General features: G+C 42.3%; 1 protein-coding gene across 4 annotated transcripts in view; it reads right to left on the bottom strand.

Annotated features, from left to right (window-relative positions):
• Positions 1–20,333, bottom strand: part of MAST4 (microtubule associated serine/threonine kinase family member 4) — a 452,725-nt gene that overhangs the window by 46,363 nt on the left and 386,029 nt on the right. For all 4 annotated transcript variants that reach the window (XM_073344102.2, XM_073344105.1, XM_073344103.1 and 1 more), the window contains 3 exons: positions 16,169–16,301; positions 4,387–4,454; positions 194–279 (listed from right to left, as the gene is read on the bottom strand). In XM_073344102.2, coding sequence (XP_073200203.2) covers positions 194–279; positions 4,387–4,454; positions 16,169–16,301 — 287 coding nt within the window. The remainder of the gene's footprint in view (positions 1–193; positions 280–4,386; positions 4,455–16,168; positions 16,302–20,333) is intronic.

Raw genomic sequence — 20,333 nt, 5'->3', positions numbered from 1 at the left:
TATCACAACTGTCAGTAATAACATGGGAAATGCATTTGGAATAGAAACCAGAATTAGAAAAGCACCCAGGCACACATGGGTACATGCACACACATACATTCACACGCCCCTCCCTGCTGTTTACAGTAAGAAATAATGGGAAATTATGCAAAAACAAAATACAGAAGAGCTGTTACACTCATGCATTACTCACCCATAAGCTCCATTACTAATCAGTTTAATTGTTTCAAAATCGCTTTCACGAGGTTTCCTCTGGAGCTTCACTGATGTATTAGAGCTCTTTTAAGTAAAAAAGGGAAAGAGAACAAAGTTAACACTCTACAGACATATAGAGAACAGAAAAAATTATTTATTGCTTTCAGGCTGCAACATGCTCATCAAAACCACGATGGAATGTTCTTATGGCTCTGGCCAATCAGCCACAGCTCAACTGGTCAGGGGCCAGAGAAGGCTCTGAAACAAGCTGTCATTCCATCAGAAAATTATATGCTATTCTGCATCTACTGATCTACTCACCTGTGGTGGGGTGCTGGCAGATATACATAAGGCCAGATTTACAAAAATATTTAGCAAGCTAAGGATGCAGCTAGACATTGGACCTGCTGAGGCACTTAGGTGCCTGAATACTTTTGTAAATCTGGTCCTTGATGTATAGATAAGTACTAAGAAAGGATGGATGAACTCGTTGCTTAATATGGGAGGTCAGAGCAGTGAGGGGGAAATGCGGAGAGGTGTTGGAGAGGCACAGGAAAGAGTGGGGTGGAAAGGAGGAGGTCAGAGCTGTGCAGTGGGGCATACTAGGGGGCTTCAGTTCTGTCCCCCAAAACTCCCCACATCCATGCTGCCCCCTCATGTTTTCCCCCGACTCCAAAAACATTCCCACTGCCTCCATGGCAGTCCCTGAATCCTCTCCCCAGGTCCTCAGCCTGTGGGGCCCTCGCCAACACCCGCCTCTCCTTAGGGAGGAGGGCTGAGATTGGAAAACTGGGCTGGACTGGACTGGCAGAGAGATTGGAGATGAGGAGATTATATAAAGGCAGCAGCGAGACTAAACAGTACATTTTGTGACTGGGGTAATCATTGCCAAAGAACCAGAAGAAATGGAGGCAGAAACCTGGGCTGTGGTACATGGGGAGGCTGAGAATTAAGGGTCCAAAACCTTAATGCAGAGTTATGGTTAAGATTGCCCAATGGTGCATCATGTCCTTCCAGAATGTCAAATCTCTGAAAACCAGGAAATTCAAAGTTTGGCCACTCCCACAACACAACCTTAACCCTGTCCCCTGGAACTGGCAACAGCCACTAAGAATGGTTCAGTACCTGGGGGTGGGAATAATTTACCATAATAAACAGACATGAGGAAGGACTAAGAGAATGTGTTGTTTATGTTGTGCTCCACATATTTGAATTCTAGCATTTATTGACATGCACTCCAACAGTGTCAGTGTAGTTGTATCGAATGGTGGAGGGATTTGTTGGAGCATACTGGCACAGCTATTACGAGACGTGCACGAGGACTTCAAAGGGATCAAATGTGCCTCATTTCAGCACAAAGTTCTGTAGGTTGCGTTAGCAGTGGTGCACAGCGGTGTACTCGTCCTGGGAATTATCAATAATGTGGTGGCATACTTGAGAGTGATTTCTGGGGCTAAGTAGAGGATAAGTGAAGACACTATCTTGAAAGAAATCATCGGGGAAGAATGACAGGGGGCAGGGAGGTTGCATTTTGCAAGTCTGGGGGTGGTTTGTGTGGAGAAGGCCCAGTGCTTGAGTGTAGGACAGATAGTTCCTTTTCACTATGCTTGAACCTAAATCCCAGTTTTGCCTTAGCAAAGAGACATGTCAAGACAATGTTCTAGAGAGCTCATGTGTTCGGTCCTCAGAGTGTTCTGTATAAAATGAAAAGACTAGTATGCGCAGAGGACAGATTTAAGGTTACACTGTAGGGGTGGCATGTATCTCAACTCTTCATATCCTGGTTGCGAGAGTTTGGAGTGTAGCTGACCTTGACATTCTGGAAAGGTGTGAAGCACCACTGGGAAACCTTAACTCTTAATTAAGTTTGGGGATACTTAATAATACAAAGCTTTCCTATATGTATGGCAAAGAAATCCTTCCTCCTACTTGATTTGTTGTTTATGTGCTCAGCAACTTTTTCATTTCCTGCAGGACCAGTTTAAATAAATGTTGAACCCCGGTGAAGCCACTCAATTGGGCCCCAAGATTTAGTAAAGAACTTTCTCTCCCATATCCTTCCTCAAAATAGGTCTGATATGCCAGATGGGAGGGAGGTTTTAGTTCCAGAGAGTATGTCTGAATTGGTATGTATATTTCTTCACAGAGGGTTCAGGATATTTCCACAGAGCTTTCTAGCAGCAGGTACCCTCCCACACCAGGTGGCACTGAGGTATGAGTGGTAAACACCTAATTATTTTAACCTATCCCTGGTGGGTATGGCCCAATGTGGCAGCACTAAATGAATTAGCCTTGCTTTCCTGTATTGCCAAATTGCAACTTGCAGGTCTTCAGAACCTCTGAAACTATCCCCCATTGAAAGGGGAGGGACCAACACTGATGTCGGTCTGGGCATTTTGAAAAGGACAGGAGGCAGTGGGGAAAAAGCACTCATATATATATTGTTATATATACCCTATTTTGCACAAATAGGGTATATATAACAATATATAACAATACAGTACATGAAAGCAACTAGGCATATTAATAGAATGATATAATCTGAAGCTGGAAGTGAAGACCTATTAAATCATTTAATTCATCTGCTTGCCACAACAAGACTGTTCCTAATTACACATTTATGAGTGTTTTGGACAGTCTAGTTTTACATTTGCTAAGCAACGTGGTTTCCAACACGTCCCCTGGGTGATTATTTCAGAGACTAACACAATACATTATCATGAAGCGTTTCCAGATATGTTGCCTCATATCTAGACTTATGATCCCCTAGTCATTGCTTATCCAAAGCCATACGCATTTAATTGTTGGTCACTCTGCATAATTCAGTAACTCCAGCCCCCTAATCATTTTTGTTATTCCTCTTTCATAGAATTATAGAATATCAGGGTTGGAAAGGACCTCAGGAGGTCATCTAGTTCAACCCCCTGCTCAAAGCAGGACCAGTCCCCAATTTTTGCCCCAGATCCCAAATGGCACCCCCAAGGATTGAACTCACAACCCTGTATTTAGCAGACCAATGCTCAAACCACTGAGCTATCCCTCCCCCCCCAGTTTAACCTCTGTCCAGTTTATCAGTATATTTCTGATAATTAAGTGCCCAGATTTATGCAATATTTCAGATGCAGAGGGACCAAAGGTGTATATAAAGGTACAGTTACCTCCATGTCACAGCATCCGAATGCTTTGTAGATGGCATCCTGCCACCAAATCAGGAATGATCATAATATGAAAAAACCCCAGACACACTCCCAGGCCTTTTCCTGGAAATACTGGAAGTATTTTCATCAGATACCTGAGGATTCTATTTTACACGCTAGCAATACTTGTATAGCTTGTCATGCCAATTAACTATTACTGAACTGAATTATGTATGCAGCCCAAAGGCATTTGCTTTTTTTGCTGCAAAGGTACACTGCAATCCTACCTCTGTGTTTTCTATGTTTGTTTGGATTTTTTTATTATAATGGGCCAGATTCTGCCCTTAAGCACACCAGTAATTCCAGTCATCTCCACTGACTTTTATTCTACCTTGGGGCAATTTAAACAAGTCACCACAAAGGATTATTTTATATTACTTATTACTACCCACAGCCCTAGTAGAATATCTTCACAATATGTATCTTCAAGGTGCAACAAAACATGTTTTAAACTTAATGCACAATCCTCCTACTCACAGATCTTAATTTCCAAATCTAGAGCTACCACTTTAACCTATTGACATTTATCTGTCCAGTGCATTGCACCTTTTAAAATTTTGGACCACTGTGTAAATGGAGCACTTAAAATATGTGCAAATATTTCTAGTTTTATTTTTGGAGGGATTTTTAAATCCTTTTCAAAAAGAGGAAAAAAATAGTGATTAAGCAGAAATGTAAAAAGTACCAAGAAAACAAGCGAGTCTCTAGCAATAGCTAACTCCATACACAGAAGTAAATATTAGTAACTTTATGAAAATAGTGAAAATTACAACTTCCTGAAAACAGAAGGCATAATGGGGCTATTGCTTGTTGCTATCTTTAGTCCATTATGCACCTTGGTATTAGTTTGAAATTTAACCTATATTCTGTTTAGCCAGCCATGTACAAAATCTGCTAGAGAATGTAATGAAACAATGCAATTAACACATCATTGTATTTTTAAAACTGATATGCTAAAAACATCAGCCACCACCACTGTAACAGGAAGACTTACACTTAGTGATTCATCTGTTTCTGGAGTTTCTGATGTGCCACTGTCATAGTTAGCTAGCTGAGCTATTTCTGAAAACAACAAAGGACAGAAACTTCATTTTAGAATACATATAGCAAACAGAAGCAAGTGCCAAACAAAAACATGAAAAAGTCTCTTCTCTGGAACAGAGAATTAACAAGTGTTCTATTATCTATATTAGTGATTGAATGACCTTTAAAATTCAGTTAAGTCCTCCAGTTTAGGAGGATAATTCCCTTTTGGAAATTCTGACCAGTTGTCCAATGCCTTTATGAATCCTTCTGTGACAGAAATGGAGCTGCTATGTAATCATATTATGAATACTGAGATGTAACAACTTTATGAATTCTGTATGTGCCTGGGGGCAGCGAGAAGAAGTTACTGTATACTGGGGTTACAAAACTTCCCTGTCGGAATGTATTGATATAGCAGGAGAGGGCTGTGGGAACACCATACAAGGAAGCAACACAAAGGCTTCCTAAATACGATCATTTCAGTAGACACTTGAAAGTCAATGGGGCAAACTGTTGGCTTAAAAGATCCTGTATCCTGTTTCAGGTATGTTGTAAACCTTGTTTTGCCAGAGCTGGGAGTTACCAGATCTAAGGAATAAAATAATTAAAAAGTGATTCCTGTGAAGGGAGGTGAGTTACCAGGGGCTGTCCAGAGTCAGTTAGTGAGCTCCAACAAAGACAAGCTGACACAGATGCACTGGGAAGAGCACAAGAAGCTAGTCCTACTAGGGGCCCTATGTGGAAAATGTTAACCACCTAGTAAACTAGACACTCACATGGTGTGTTTGATTGTTTTTAAGATATGTTTGCTCTGTAATACTTGTGCTCTAAATAAATGATACTTTGCTTTAATGATGCTGGTTGGTCATTGATCACCACTGTCATTGCCCCTGAAGGAACAGATCTGCAGGGTCTAAGCCTAAGTTGGACCTGCTGAGGCAATCACAGTTAATCCAAACTTGAAGAAAAGTTCTGTGTAAGCTTGAAAACTTGTCTCACCAACAGAAGTTGGTCCAATAAAAGACATTACCTCACACACCTTGTCTCTCTAATATCCATCTTAACGGTTTCTACCATGAAAGATGATGGAGAAAAATATACTGAATAACCAAATAGCTCATCTTAGCTTTCACTATCCTGCAGAAATAGAGGTTACTTATCTGTAACTGGCGGTTCTTCAAGATATGTGTCCCCCTCCCGCCTCGTCCGTATTCCACATGCTGGTATGTATGCACACCATGCGCCTGAGACTGGAGATTTCTAGCAAGCAGCGTCCATTGGTCTGTGCTGTTGCCCTCCTTGTGCTCTGAAACAAGGGGCAGTGCAGACCACTGCCAACCCACTTCCTCCTCTTACCGCAAATCAGTTAAGATCAAAATAGAGGGGAAGGAGCACTAGTAGTGGAATACAGATAGGGAACAAACACCTCAAAGAACTTCCAGTTATAGATAAGTAACCTCCATTTCTTCTGAGTGTTGGCTTCTATGTATATTCCACATGTGACTGACTGGTTGGCAGAAGTCAAACGGGGGTTGCAGGGATGCAGTTAATATAGATGTCTGTAAAACTGCTGTTCCAACTGTTGCCTCTGCAGAAGAGGCCTACACTGAGGCGTAATGTTTCATGAAGGTATGGATGGCGCTCCAGTAGAGCCTATGCCCTACGAACATCCAGCATAGGCGCTTCTCAAAAAGATACTGTTGAGGTTGCTTGTGCTCTAGTAGAATGGGCCCTCACCCTGTCAGGAGGAATACACACCAAGTGATAACAAAGAATGATGCAGCCAGAGATCCATTTAGAGAGTCTCTGAGCAGATAACGCTGGTCCTTGTGATAGCTCTGCTACATAACCTTGGTGGTTTCCCAATTGGTTTTGTTCTTTGCAGATAGAAAATCAAAGCCCATCTGATGTCGAGAGAGTGAAATCTCTCCCCATTGGAAATCTGAGCTTCCAGAAAGTGAATAGGTTGACTCATGTGAAACTCAGAAATTACCTTGGGGATGAATTTCAGATGGAGTTGAAGGGTAACCTTCTCCTTATGAAGTATGGTGTATGGCGAGTCACTCATGCTTCTGGCTGATGTGACTGTGACTAGGAAGGTGACCTTCATGGACAGGTGGAGCACGGAAAATGTTGCTAATAGTTCAAAGGGTGGTCTGGCAAATATTGAGTGTGCAAGGTTGAGTTCCCATTGCAGTGTTGATTTCGCCATTGGTGGGAAGCTCCTAATGAGACCTTTCAGAAATCTAACTGCTGTTGGGTGAGTAAAAATAGAGTGGCCTTTTACTGGAGGCTGCTAGATGGACCTGCAGTGAACAAATGGGAAGCCCTCAAGTCTTCAGGGACAGGAGATAGTCCAAAATAGTAGGATTATCTGCTGACTCTGGGGATAACTGGTTTTGTTGCATCCAGATAGAGAAATGCCTCCATTTAGTTAGATAGCATTTTCTAGAGCCTTTTCTGCTTTGACTGGGGATAGACTGAATGGCCTCTGAACATGAATGCTCTAGGTCTGATGCTTATGCAAATACCAGGCCATATGGTGAAGAGAGTACAGTTTGGGATGTTTGATCTTGACATTCTCCTGAGTTAAAACAGATCTGGGAAGGAACAGATGCTTATGATAAAACAGGTTGACATTTGTAAGACAACCGGAAACCAGAACTATTTGAGCCAGTTGGTTGCAGCGAGAATGACTCAAGCTTTGTCGTGATGAATCTTTCACAGTGGTAGCAGTGGGACAGGAGGAAAGGTGTACCTCAGGTGGTCTGTTCAGGAAAACAGGAGGACATTGCCCTGGATTCCCGGCCTAGTGCTCCTCTACAGCAGTTATAGATGGAATTTCTCGTTCATCTGGGAGGTGAGCGGATCCGAGGATGGCATTCACCATCAAGTGGGGCCATCATTCAGGACAGAAATGCATATCTCCCATTCGTGGTCTGTACATAAATGCCTGCTGAGATTGTCCACCACAGAGTTCTGTGCACCTGGAAGGTATGTGGTTCCTGATGCACCAATACCATAAACTGACTACCTCTATACAGAGAGGAAGAGATTTTGCTCTGCCTTGTTTATGTAGAAGACTTCATCATGTTGTGTGATGTTATCTGGATATGAGGAGACCATATAAGTGGAAAGACTGTATTGCAAGCTGAATGGATTGCGCTCAGCTCCAACAGACTGCTATATACACTGCCTCCCCCCCCCCCCCACTCCCAGGAAACTATGTGCCTTGCACAATGTGGGCTCCCTAGCCTATGAAGGATGTGTCTGTGATTATGGTCATGTTGGGTGTGGCTGGAAGGAAAGGAACTCCCAGGTCCCAGTTGTTCCAGGTTTGTCTAACATACGAGAGCAGCTGTGACCTTAGGATAGATTGTTATCTTGGTATTCATATTGTTTCTGTCTGGTGAGTAAACTGACCAGAGCCAGGCCTTTGGGCAACGGAAGTCTGGTGAACGAGGTTATGTAGGCACATGAGGTCATGTAGCCTAGACAGACCTTGACTGCAGGAGGTCTATGGGAAATTGGTCATATCAGCTGTTCATGGCCTAGAATCTGTCCATAGGAAGCTAGGCCTTCGCTGAGATCGAGTCTAGGGTTGCTCCTGAAAAGATTCCTAAAAAGTGGACTTTTCTTTGTTTACTCAGAGTCACAAGGATGCCAGAAGAGAGTAAGAATATGGTCACTGACTGGACTCTGGATTGGATTTGCCCGTTAGTAGCTTATCATCCTGGTACCGGAAGACGATGTAGCTCTTTACTCTCATCTGGGCCACCACCACTTAGAAGAACTTCGCAAAGATAATGCGAGGTCCTGTCGCTATCCCAAACAGGAGTACTCTGACCTGAAAGTGCTCCTCAGGAATCTGAAGAACCTTCTGTGGGATGGATGAATGTCCACATGAAAATAAGCATTTTTCACATCAAGAGCCACGAACCACATGCCCTCCTCCAGAGAAGGCATTATTGATGTCAGTGTGACCAGGCAAAATTTTGATTTTCATAAAAAAACATTTAGCTGGCATAGAACGAGAATTGATCTCCATCCCGTTTTTCTTGGGAACTATGAAATATGTAGGTAGAATCCTTCCCTTGATTTTGGGTGCCACTTGCACTATAGCCCCTCACTGCAGGAGAGGAGTTCACTTCCTTATGGAAGATTTCATGACAACGGTATCTGAAGAGGGACCCAGAAGAGGGCTTGTGTGGGGAGGGGGAGGGAGAGGAGAGAAATTTGATTATGTAGTCGGAGTTGATGATCTGTAGTACCCACTAGTCCTTTGTTATGTCCCTCTCTGGCAAAAAGGGCGAGGAGGCCACAAAGGTTTTGGGGGCATTAGGGAATGGCATCAGTAAGGGGATGCATTTCTCAAGCTTCCTGTCAAAAGAAATCCCTGGTTGGTGGGTTGGGTTGAGCAGCGGTGGTTGAAGAGAAAGCTGTATACCTAATCTTTGTACCCTCTAGTATTTGCACAGTGGTTTGTAAGGGCGCTGGTGGTAAAACAGCTGGGGGGGCAGTCTGCCTGTGGTGTTTTCTCTTTGTGGGCAGGGTATGAATGCCCAGGGAGCGGAGCGCTGTCCTGGAGTGCTTTACCAAGTGTAATGTCTCATCAGGTCTTTCACTGAAGAGAACAGACTCATCAAAGGGCAAGTCCTTGATAGTATTATCAAAAGAGTATCTTGACCACCAAAGAATGAAGCCATGATTCATACATCACGACTATGGCTGTAGCTATAGCTCTAGATATGGTACTGGATATGTTTACTGCTGTTTGGAACCAGGTTTTAGCCACCAGCTTACATTCATCTAGGAGGGCTTAGAATTGAGCCCTAACCTCTTCGGGAAATTTGTCATTTAACTCCACAACTTTAGAGTAATTAGTAAAATGGTATTTTGCTAACTGGGCATGGTAGTTAGCAATTTTAAATCTGAGGGTGGTTGATGAAAATACCTTCCCTCCCAAGAAGGTCAAGGCATTTGGCGTCTGTGGGTCTTGCTTGGGGTGTTGCAGTCGGATCTCTCCATGGCTGCCTATGCCACTAAAGATTTGGGTGCTGGGTGAGTAAACAGAAACTCTGCCCCTTTAGCTGCTACAAAATATCATCTCTCAACCCTTTTTGGGGGCACAGGATGCAGGGGGTATGCTATACTGTCCTGGCTGGTTCCATAAATGGCCTTGTTGACTGGGAGGGACAATCACCAAGGACCAGAGTGTTGTAAGATGTCTGGTAGCCTATGCTGCATGTCATGAATGTCCTCTAATGGAAGCCGGAGCCTGGGCACCACCCTCCGCTATGCTGCTGGTATGGTCTGTGATCATTAGTAAGGCTAAGATTTTGGCATGCATATTTTATTAAAAGTCACAGACAGTACATGGGCAATAAACAATAAAATCATGGAAATGTACACAGGGCCGGCGTTAAAGGGTAAGCAAGTCCAAGCCCCGGAAGTTGCGGAGGTCTCATAAAATCACAGAATCTGTGACTTACTTGTAGCCTTAATTATCAGTTGGGGATGGCGATGATGGAGAAATTGCCTCATTGAATGAGGAGGAAGTCATGCCTGTTGGAACCATCGGTACTGCCGGATCCAGTTTGATTTTTTCCTCTGCATACTCAAAAGAAGTTTGGTTTTGGCTAGGAAGAGAAGGCCAGTGTGAATCATGCACAAATCCAGAGTGACTAGCATAAGGATCCCATGCCATGGACCCTAATGTGACCAGTATGAAAGTTTGACCAGTTGAGGAGAGCCCCATGGCACTGAGTAAAAACAGTCCCTTGGGAAGTCATATCTGGGAGGAGGAGGGCTGGAAGATCTTCTGGAGTCTCTATCTAAGCTTGCCTCCCTGTGAGGCAAGGGTTTGTCTAGAACACTGGATTCAGTTGACAAGAAGGTGGATTCAGGTTCTATCAGCAGTGCTGATGATATCAGTGAATACCAACTCTGACTTGTAGAAAGGATATGGGACAATCCATTTCTCCATGAGGTGGTTTCTTTGTCTAATGTTGACAAGTCCCTGAGGAGGACTGGAACTGAATACAGAGGAGACTAAAGGTAGGGAAAGGTAAAATATGCCCTGGAGAGGTAAAGGTTCCAGTACATTCTGATCTAGAGTGTGAGAGGTCCCAGCGGTGGTAAACGATGGACCCAGTGCATCCAAGGGCTTGGGGGTTAGTGGATCCTTCTTGAAGTGTGGCAGTACCATTGAAGGGAGTCCAAAGTGCAGCTCCAAGTTGGTGCTGGCAGATGCCAATCCTTTGGCTTCTGAGTTGGAGTAGGTGCTGGTACCAATGGACAGGACCCTTTCTCCTTCACACCTTACCCGCTTGGTCAGGTTTATGCGGACCTAAGTATTTAGGAGCCATGCGCGGGGACTCACCTGACCGAGACGAAGTCAGGGAGTGATCTTTTCTCTTAGAGGCAAACCTAGAAGGGGATCAGTCCTTATGCCTATGTCTCTTACTCTCGTGAGAGGTCTGAGGGAGTGATTTCTTACGCTTAATAACTCTGGCCTCTGCTCTGGTTTTCATCCTTGGAGGCACGCTGCTCGCAGCCTGCAGCCATTGTATCAGGGGTCTCTCCATCCTGGGTCCAACTAGGGTCTCATGGTTCTCTCCATGATATGTTTCCTCAGACAGAGCTCTCCTCCCTCACATGTTCAGAGAGGGAAGGAGCAGCAGATGCTGCACTTGGTGGTGACGTGAGCCTCCCCAAGGCAGCAAAGGCAGTGCTGGTGTTTGTCACTGACACAGAAGAAAAAGGGACAGGGGAGACAGTTCTTAAACCCTAGAACTTTAGGCACAGTCTTTCTCCTGAGGGGAGGGGCGTGGGGTAGGGTCCCTGCGGTGAGGAAGAAACTAGAAAAACACTAAAAACAGTAAAATACTAAAAGCTATTTACAATATGTATTTACAGACAGGAAAGCTATGCAGCAGCTTCAGACACAGAGGAATCCCACTCAGGCCATGTGGGGGTAACAAGGAACTGGAGAGGTGTGTCCACACCTGCTCCTCAGTAGGGAGACGAAGAGAGCAACTTTGCAGACACAGATCAATGGACGCTACTTGCTAGAAATCTGATCTCAGGTGCACTGTGGGCATGTGTATCCATAGAATATACAGAGACCAGCACTCGAAGAACTCCTAATTCTGCAGATCCCCTGCCTTGTTAGACTGAGGAACTCTCCAATGTAGTGAAAATTAAGGGAGGCAATAAAGTTGCTCAGAATCCTGTGGAGTTTAGGACCTTCCTCAGGGCATCACTGGTATTTAGGAGCAGCTACTGTCCTAGTCGGGCTTCTTAAAGTCTCATAGTACTAGAAGCTAACTGGCTAACAGGTGTCTAGTTTATCCAGATAAGGGCTTCAATGCTTTAAATTTTATGAAGACAAAAGGTGAAGTGCCTAACAAGATCAGCTAAGAGCCATTTTCTTGTCTAGAACTTTAAGAAATGTAATAGGGTTTTTGGCTACCCCATATCTACTACCCTGGGGAAGTGCTAAGATTCCCAAGGTCTCCAATTACCTGGTTGTCCCTCTCAGCTTCAAACTGAAACCCCAGAGTGTGCTCTGTGGATCCAGACACAGGAACTCCTCAGGGTAATAAGAGCTAAATGGGACAAGTGGTAGCTGAAAGACCTTGGGAAGCTTAGTCTTACTCTAATCCTATACATAGTTAATTACATACTTTACACAACTGAAGATACACCTTTTAGTTCATAAGTATATGTTGAAAGAGTTTGAGAGTACGTGCTATGATAAGAGATAAGGTTGCCAGAAATTTGTAAAGTTATTTTTTACGTGTCAATATTGTCAACTGAATGTGTAAACTCTATGGATAATGGAATATTTATATAAATTAACTTAACTGGACATTTCCATAATTTTAATACTTAGGGGACTTATTTTATGCATCAGAACAAATTTAAAGTACACAGTTCTTGTTAGGGAATTACTATACAGGTTTTTAGAAGTTACTCCCATGTGTGGATGATGTGTTTTAAATGTAGATAAGCCTGTTGCTTAAAATAAAAAGCAAGACACAAAAGGAACAACTTAGTAAAATATGTGAACCAGAAGTCTGTAAAAAGTCATGCTGAAAAAACAAAGATTTCTTTAGCAATACAGAAGTACAAGAAAATCGTTCAAGGGAACAAAGTCAACAACAGTACATTTTTCATTAATGTTCCAATTTTTTTTTTTAAATTTAAACCGAAATAAATTCTCCTGGGTTAAGACTACTTATACCAAAAAGATTCAAGCTGGAGTGAATTCTACTGCCAAGTTATAAAGCTGTGTATCGGGTGGAGAGGCAGGGGGTTATAATGGAAGTGTTGATGTAGCCTTTATTGGATGGGTGAGAACCAAGCCAGTTTAATGTACTTTGACAGCCTTCTCAGCCCAAATTGCTTTCATAAATAGCAAATTAAAAAAGGTTCTGTTTTAAACAGAACTTTTGCAAAATACCATTATCTGAGAAATACATATTATTTGCAAACAGTAGGTAGTAATGGAATGGAACCAAGAGTCAGCTTCTGAAGCAGGGAACTAAGGAACCATTTTGCAATGCCTGAAGAGATTTTTAAAACTCATCTAAATACCATTAAACATCTGCCCTTTTTATTTCATTGATTTAAACCATTTCTGAAGACTCATGATTCAAAAAGGTAAAGATGGTAATTTAAAAGCCACAGGGAAAAATCTCTCCCCAGGGAACTTTTCAGAAATGCAGCCACCAGTTTTCTGGTAAGTGATGAATCTGTTGTGGTACTGCTTTCAGTACAGTATACATTTATCTGGCATTATCTCCAAGTAACGCATGCACCATTTCACTTGAAGAAAAGATACTATGGCCATGGCAGCAAACAAAGGTGGAAAAAGTATAGAAGGGTTTACATTGGCAGCTTCCCTTGCAAGGGGAAGGAAATCCTTTCTGTGACCATTTGCCAACATTGTATACACATTTTAATGAACTGTCTGGAAATCCAACAGTAATTCAGGGTGACATTTCTGATTGATAACAGCTATTATTGTGTTTTAGATCTTTTCTCCATGCAAAATTTAAAGAGTTTTCAACAGGATGATCTAGGTATAATGCTCAGAGAGAGAGAGATGTTTCCAAACATTTCTTTGTGAAATCACTATATTGAAATGTATAATACCACTAATGCATATTTTTTAACCTCTGCTTCTGAACTAAAATGGAGGATGGAGATGTCACTTTTTAAGAGACATTTAAACAAATTATTTATACAGATACAAAAAAAATGGATTTTTTTGGCCACAATAATAAGCAATTCATGGTATTTATATTTGTTACTTTTCTGTGAGGAGCAGAAAGAGAATTAGTATGAATTAGATGACCTAGTTTATTTGATGATAAATTTACAGAGAGAATTAACCTTTAAAAGATACACAGAATAACCCATTTCTCTGAATCTCCCATTTAACCAAAGGTCAGTAATCTCCTTTCCCCAGCAACAAACATTATATATTACAGCCCCACTTTAGCCCATTTTTCTGACAGGTGTGGATAACTCTGAAACCCTCTAAAAACTGAAGTTATATTTTACACTATTTAGTTTAATGTATATAAAAACATGTATATAAGTGATCTATTCAAAGTACAAAGACAAAGTAAACATTCGGTTTGACAAAAAAAAATCCTTTTCATTTCTTTCGTTTTTTATTTATCTATGGTGTTCTTCTCTCTACTTCTCTCACAATTACCAGAAGTTTACATGAGGCCAAATCCATATTGAGTACCATACATGTGGCCTCATTGATTTCCAGGGGGCTATTTGTGGAGTGACAATTAGCGAGGGTGGCAGAATCGGGTTCATAATATTCAAAAGAGACAGACTCTCAGCCTCCCACAGAAAATCAAACCCTCCTAATTCAACCCACATAGTGTACAGCAGAAACACAGGCATTGTCATACTAGATCAGACCAAAGGTCCACCTGTCCCACGGTTCTTTGAGCTACAGTAAGCTGAGCCACTCTGATTCTTTTCCATTGAATTGTGGGAGAAATAGTCTGTCCTTCTGGGCACGGGGAGAATTGTGGGAAGGCAGCAGAGGACTGTCAACACTTGAATTATTTAGCCTCTGTTCTCACTACAAAGTGGGCAGGTTACCAGCCCAAGTGAAAGCAGCACCCAAGCTGTAACCCATACCATCAGCTGGGCCAGCTAGCCCAGCTTTAAAGCAGCACTAAACTCAGGTGAGAGGCTTTTGTGTATAGACAGGAAGGAAGTTAGGGGAAATATCTGAGTAAGAGGCTCAGTTAATGTTGCAGAAGACCCTGCAGAAGACAACTGTGGAATGACCTGCCCCATAGGCAGCTTCTTCCTAACTTCCATTAGTTAGAAATTGGTTTATGGCCTTCCAAAACTCTTGAAGTTTTTTTTTAAATCCTGACTATCAACAGTCATCTATAAAGTGTTATCCCTATATATGTCCAACCCTTTTTTGAATCCTGCTAAGCTTTTGGTCCCAGTAATATCTTGTGGCAATGAGTTCTACAAGCTACGTATGTCTGGGTGAAAAAAATATTTCCTTGTGTTAGTTTTAAATTCACTCCCATTTAATGTTCTCTTATTCTTTTATTATGATATTGTATATGATATTATAATTTTATCTATATTCTCTATTATACATGTTTATATAACCTCTTTTATGGGTCTCCTCTCTGTGGTATTCTCCACATGAGTTTTGCTATGTCTCTAACCAGTATCATCACCCGTCTCTGAACCCCCTCTGTCCTGGAGCATTACTGAAAAAGGCAGGCAGGCAGGCGAACATCACATATTATTCTCTGCCTTTCTTATCAACATTTTCTTCCTGACTCCCAGCCTGCAGTATTTATACATGGACCCTCAGCCAAATTCTTCATTAAGAAACAGGTGTAATTCTAATTCGCCCTGGCATTGTCCGTAAAACAAGATCCCAAGTGATGAGATTTCTGTATTGAACCAGCAACTAATGGGATCTTGAGCCAACCTAGTAAAGTCATCTTCATGGACACAGAAATCACCCAGGACAATAAGGCTTTGTAATTTGAATGCCTGTGCAAGAAAATCAATTAGCACCTTTGGAAAATCTGAGATGTAGCAGGGCTGCTCATACAACACAGAACGTTAGCCCTATCGTGGGACTCTCAAACAAGCCAGGCCCACACAAATCCAGTTTGGGAACAGAAAACCTCCTACATGTAAGGTCAAATGCAACCTGCAAGGCACACCACTTCCCCAACCTTCTTTTCACTCATACTGAACGGAGCACCTCTCAGGACACAAGAGGACTAATAAAGAAATCTCTGCTTAGTCCAGCCATGTCTCAGTTACGCATCCAGAACCTGGAGCTTCATCTATGATCAAATCGTGGACAGTAACCATCTTATTAGCCACAGTCAGCACATGCAGATTTGTATTGCTTAGAGTGATGGAGAGTTACATCATTAGATTGCATTTCTACTAAAAACTCAAGGCAGTCTTCAAAAATAAAGTCAGAAATCTGTGATGGAAGCTCACCCCAGAAATCTAAAGAGGCTAATAATGTTCAGAGCTTGTCTCTAAGCAGGTGCAAACTAGTTAATATTTGTATTTTTGCCCTTCACCCCCACTCCCGCCTTAGATTTATTATTGGACAGTCACACTGCATCACAGAGACCAACCAGCACAGCAGAAATAATTCCATTTCTTACCGTCTTGATTTGGTAATTGCTAGTTAGACCATGACATACATTTACCTTCCAGAGGATCCTTATTCAGGCCCAGCTGGCTTATAATATATCTAGGGATGTCCGTTTTAATCACATGCCCCTCTTTGGCATGTCCTTCTGCAGCTTCCAAGAGATAGTAAAATTCTTCAGGATCAAATTCCTGGAAGAGAAGAAAAAATACTCACCATAATTTTCCTTGTTAGAAACTGTACTCCTAAACTCTCACATCAAAGCTTCCTTTACAACTCCAAGCCTTTTGTTACTTACCTAATTAAAAGCAATACTACATCATTCCATTACTAGTGGTCCAAAACACTATAGTAACATGCTGTAAACTGCAATGTTTTAGACTATTACTACCATAGGCCACGGAGCCCCAGGGGCCACCCAGGACATAGCCTGACCACTTTTAAGTAGTTAGGGTTGCCACCTGGCTGGTTTTGGACCAGCCTGGCCGGTTTTTCTACAGCCTTGCCCATTAGCAGTTGTGATGTGCTGGGCAGTTTTTAAATTTTACAAGTGGGAAAAAAACAACCTGGCACATTGCAACCAGCTACCGTAAGCCGTCCACATGCATGGATGTGGCAGGTGCTGCGCAGATATCTTCTAACTGTGGCATGCAGGCACGTGGTTGGGAATGCTGCTAGCACAAGCACTCAGGTCCCGCTCTGTGTGCCAGGCTCTCGAGGTGCCAAAACCTTGGCAACTGAGACTCCTGCTCCTCTTTGTGCCAGGACTGGAAATTGAGACGGTTGGACCAGAGGCTTGCCAGCAGGAAGGGCTGAGGTGGGGAAGCCAGGAGCTCCTGGTAGGGGGGCTCCCTTGAGATTCCTGGGAGGGAGTGGGTCAGGGGTTTAGTGATTCATGGGGGGAAGGCACCTTCTGTATCTAGGTGACCTTGGGGGACTCCCCCTTCCATGAGGGCTAAGGGAGGCTCCTGGGAGGGGATGGGTATAAGGTCTCATGGGAAGGTAGCAGGCAAAGAAGACCTGCACTGCTGCCTGCGTTCAGGAGGAAGGGATGGAAACACCTGAGAAAGGAAGAGGAAGGTCCAACTGGTGGGTGGCATACTGTTTAGAGCAAATCTATGGCCTCCCCACCCTTTCAATGGCACTGCACAGCTCAATTAATACAGAATACTTTAATAAGTCCTATAAAAGGCAGGTAGTAATTTTTTCAGCATTTTTCACAGTGTTACTGGTTGAATAGACTACGATCATCAATATGTTATTCAGTGATTACACCTCACATGTGGAAGATGTCCTATCCTCTCACGCCTATATGTGCATGCTGTAAAATAAGCCACTGTTCATATAAACACATATCAGATGTACATACATCCCAGAGCCCTCCTTTTTCCCCTAACTGCAATTTTAAGGTAATTCTAATTAATTAATGTGTACTGTATTTTAAGAAAATTAAATTAAAAACTTTCAACAGCTCTACATCTAAACCACAAAGGCCAGAATATTACTGAAAATGTGGTACCTTGCAAGGGACTTCACATCTGAAAATGAAAACGCTCTTACAAAAACTATTATCTTATTACTATTTATCCCATGACTAAAGGGATGTTAGATGCCTCAGAAAATCAAAAGAACACCTAAGCCTCTTTTCCTAGCTCCTTAGATTTAAGTTATTTATCTGACAATCTAAATAGACCATACACAAGAGGAAGTGTAGGAAAGAATAAGGGAAGTTATCAGATAACAGCTTTCTTATTTGCTTTTTTGTTAAACTATAAAGCTGTCCTAAACTCATGTTCTCCCAAACTGCATTTTTCTTATGTTAATTCATGCCAGAGGTCACCTATTTCACAGATCCCTTACATTCTCATCTGTCTCCATGTCCACCTTTAACTGAGGCAAGAGCAACTTTGTTAGAACTAGGACTGGTTGAAAAAATTCTGACAAAACAGTTTCCACCTCCAAACACGCCATTCATAATATGCTGACTCAGCAGAATTGAAACATCAAAGCTTTTGGTGGAAACCTGGCAGGCAAGATACCTGGTTGCCCAGCTTCCTGGTTCTCCTGCAGCCCACTTGGTGCAGTGCCAGCGAGCAAGCTGGCTGGCTCCCGAGCTGCCTGGGGAGCAGTACAACCTGAGACTGCAGGGAGCATACTTCATTCCAGAAACACCAAAACATTGGGCAGTAGAAGCATTTGAGTGTTTCCAAAATGAAATATCTTCGAATTTTCATTCCTGTGAAAAATTCTGAGTTTTTTACTTTCCATCCCCATTCAGGATGATTTTTTTTTTTTGAGGGGGATAGGAGATATATATATATTTAAAATATTAAGTGTGCAGAAAAAATAAGTTAACTTATTGATCAATGTCAACTTTGAAGTGATGTCATTCATCACTGAATTATACACCTAGGTAAGCTAGAGAAAAGAGATGGCCCCTTATACTACGTTCTGATGGTAAAAAGACTGGTTCTGACAAATCAGCTGGGAAACAGGCCACAAAGGTGAAGGTCTTCCAAATGAGAATAAGCTGCATTGAGCCCATGACACTTAATTCTGAGGACTATTGGCCTGGGTACTCCAGCTGATTTCACAGGAGTAGAAAGGAGGCAAACCAGGTAGGGTTTATAAACGGGCACCGACTCTTTGAATAACACTTAAGTTCCTGGAGGATAGGTCCATCAGTGGCTATTAGACAAGATGGTCAGGGATGGAACCCCATGATCTGGGTGTCCCAAAACCTCTGACTGCTAGAAGCCAGGACCAGATGACAGGGGACAGATCACTTCATAACTGCCCTGTTCTGTTCACTCCCTCTGAAACATCTGGCACGAGCCACTGTCAGAAGACAGGATACTGGGCTAAACAGCCTATTGGTCTGACGCATTATGCCAACTGTTATGTTCTTACTTGGAATAGGAAAGACCGTGAAGTCTTCCAAGAACTGGTTTAAAATATTCTCTAAAATTCACACTGCCAACCAAGCAGGTATTTAAAAAAACAGATTTGTTAGTTGTAGCTTCTAAGAATCTTCAAGGTTGGCTCAGTGTAAACACAATAAAAATCACAAAAGCATGCTAACTATGGCAAGGACCTCATAATAGACGAACAGACCACTAGTTCCACCCGAGATTCCAGAAGCAATCAGGGTTTCCAGAAGCCCCCCACTTCCTCTACACCCCCAACTAGGAACATAGTTATAGAGCATACATTTGTTGTTTTATCTCAGTTCACTGTGATTTGGTGTTGACACCGGCCATCTGACATTTCTTCCTGATGTGCCAGTGCTCATCACTCCCTACCTCAGCAGCACCTCTTCAGTCCGAATTGAACAACAAACACTAAATGCCATTTTAGCTTCTCTTCTGCAATGCTGCTCATCTTACATGTTAATATGCTCCCCTTAGATATCAGGACATTTTCTTCTCCCCACTTGCATTAACAGTGGAAAGACTCTACAGCGGCACCTCCGTTTGTTAACACATAGAGTAGTTTTAAGATAGATAACTTTCATCAAATTCATGTATACACAATTACAAGTGAGTTATTTTCTGATCTCTAGTTTTATCCTCACATTACCTTTTTCAGATACAGAAACCCAGTAGAAATGAATAAACCTTTAAATATTTGGCAGTAGCTCACAGCACTTCCACAAGCAGAGAAAGCTCTACTCATCTGACTAACAAATGAATACAAATAGGTGCTCAGATACCATGAGCCTGGTATACATACCTAGCTAGAAACATGGTGGGGCTGGCAGCATCATCTATTAAGGCTGCCCAAAACTTCCCATTATAAGACCCTGTTTTCAGTTACTTATAACTTTGCCAAATTCTAACTGATTGGGTTGAAATTTTTCAAGCTCAGTGTCTGTAACAGGCTGAATTTTTCTGGAAAAATGCCAGCCAAAATGGTTCAGCATTTCCAATAATGTGTTATCTTGCCCAGGTTAAAAAAGTATGGAGAACTTTTCTTTGAGACATTTTAGAACTCTCGTGCCCCTCCTTCTCCCCCATACTTTGGGGAAGAGACTGAAATTTGGCAAAGGGTGTTGCATGTGTGTCCGGGATATACCTTTTTCTGTCTCTGTCAAAATCTGCCCAAATTTGGCCAAGTTACAAACCTTCAAAAAATCACTATTCACAAATGAGATGTGCCAGACTAAAAATCTTCTAAGGTTCCAACTACACTGGGCATGCTCCAACCCTAGTGCAGGTCCACAT

Source organism: Lepidochelys kempii, chromosome 5, assembly GCF_965140285.1.
Source record: "Lepidochelys kempii isolate rLepKem1 chromosome 5, rLepKem1.hap1, whole genome shotgun sequence".
Taxonomy (NCBI): Eukaryota; Metazoa; Chordata; order Testudines; family Cheloniidae; genus Lepidochelys; species Lepidochelys kempii.
This window is presented reverse-complemented; position numbering and strand designations above follow the sequence as displayed.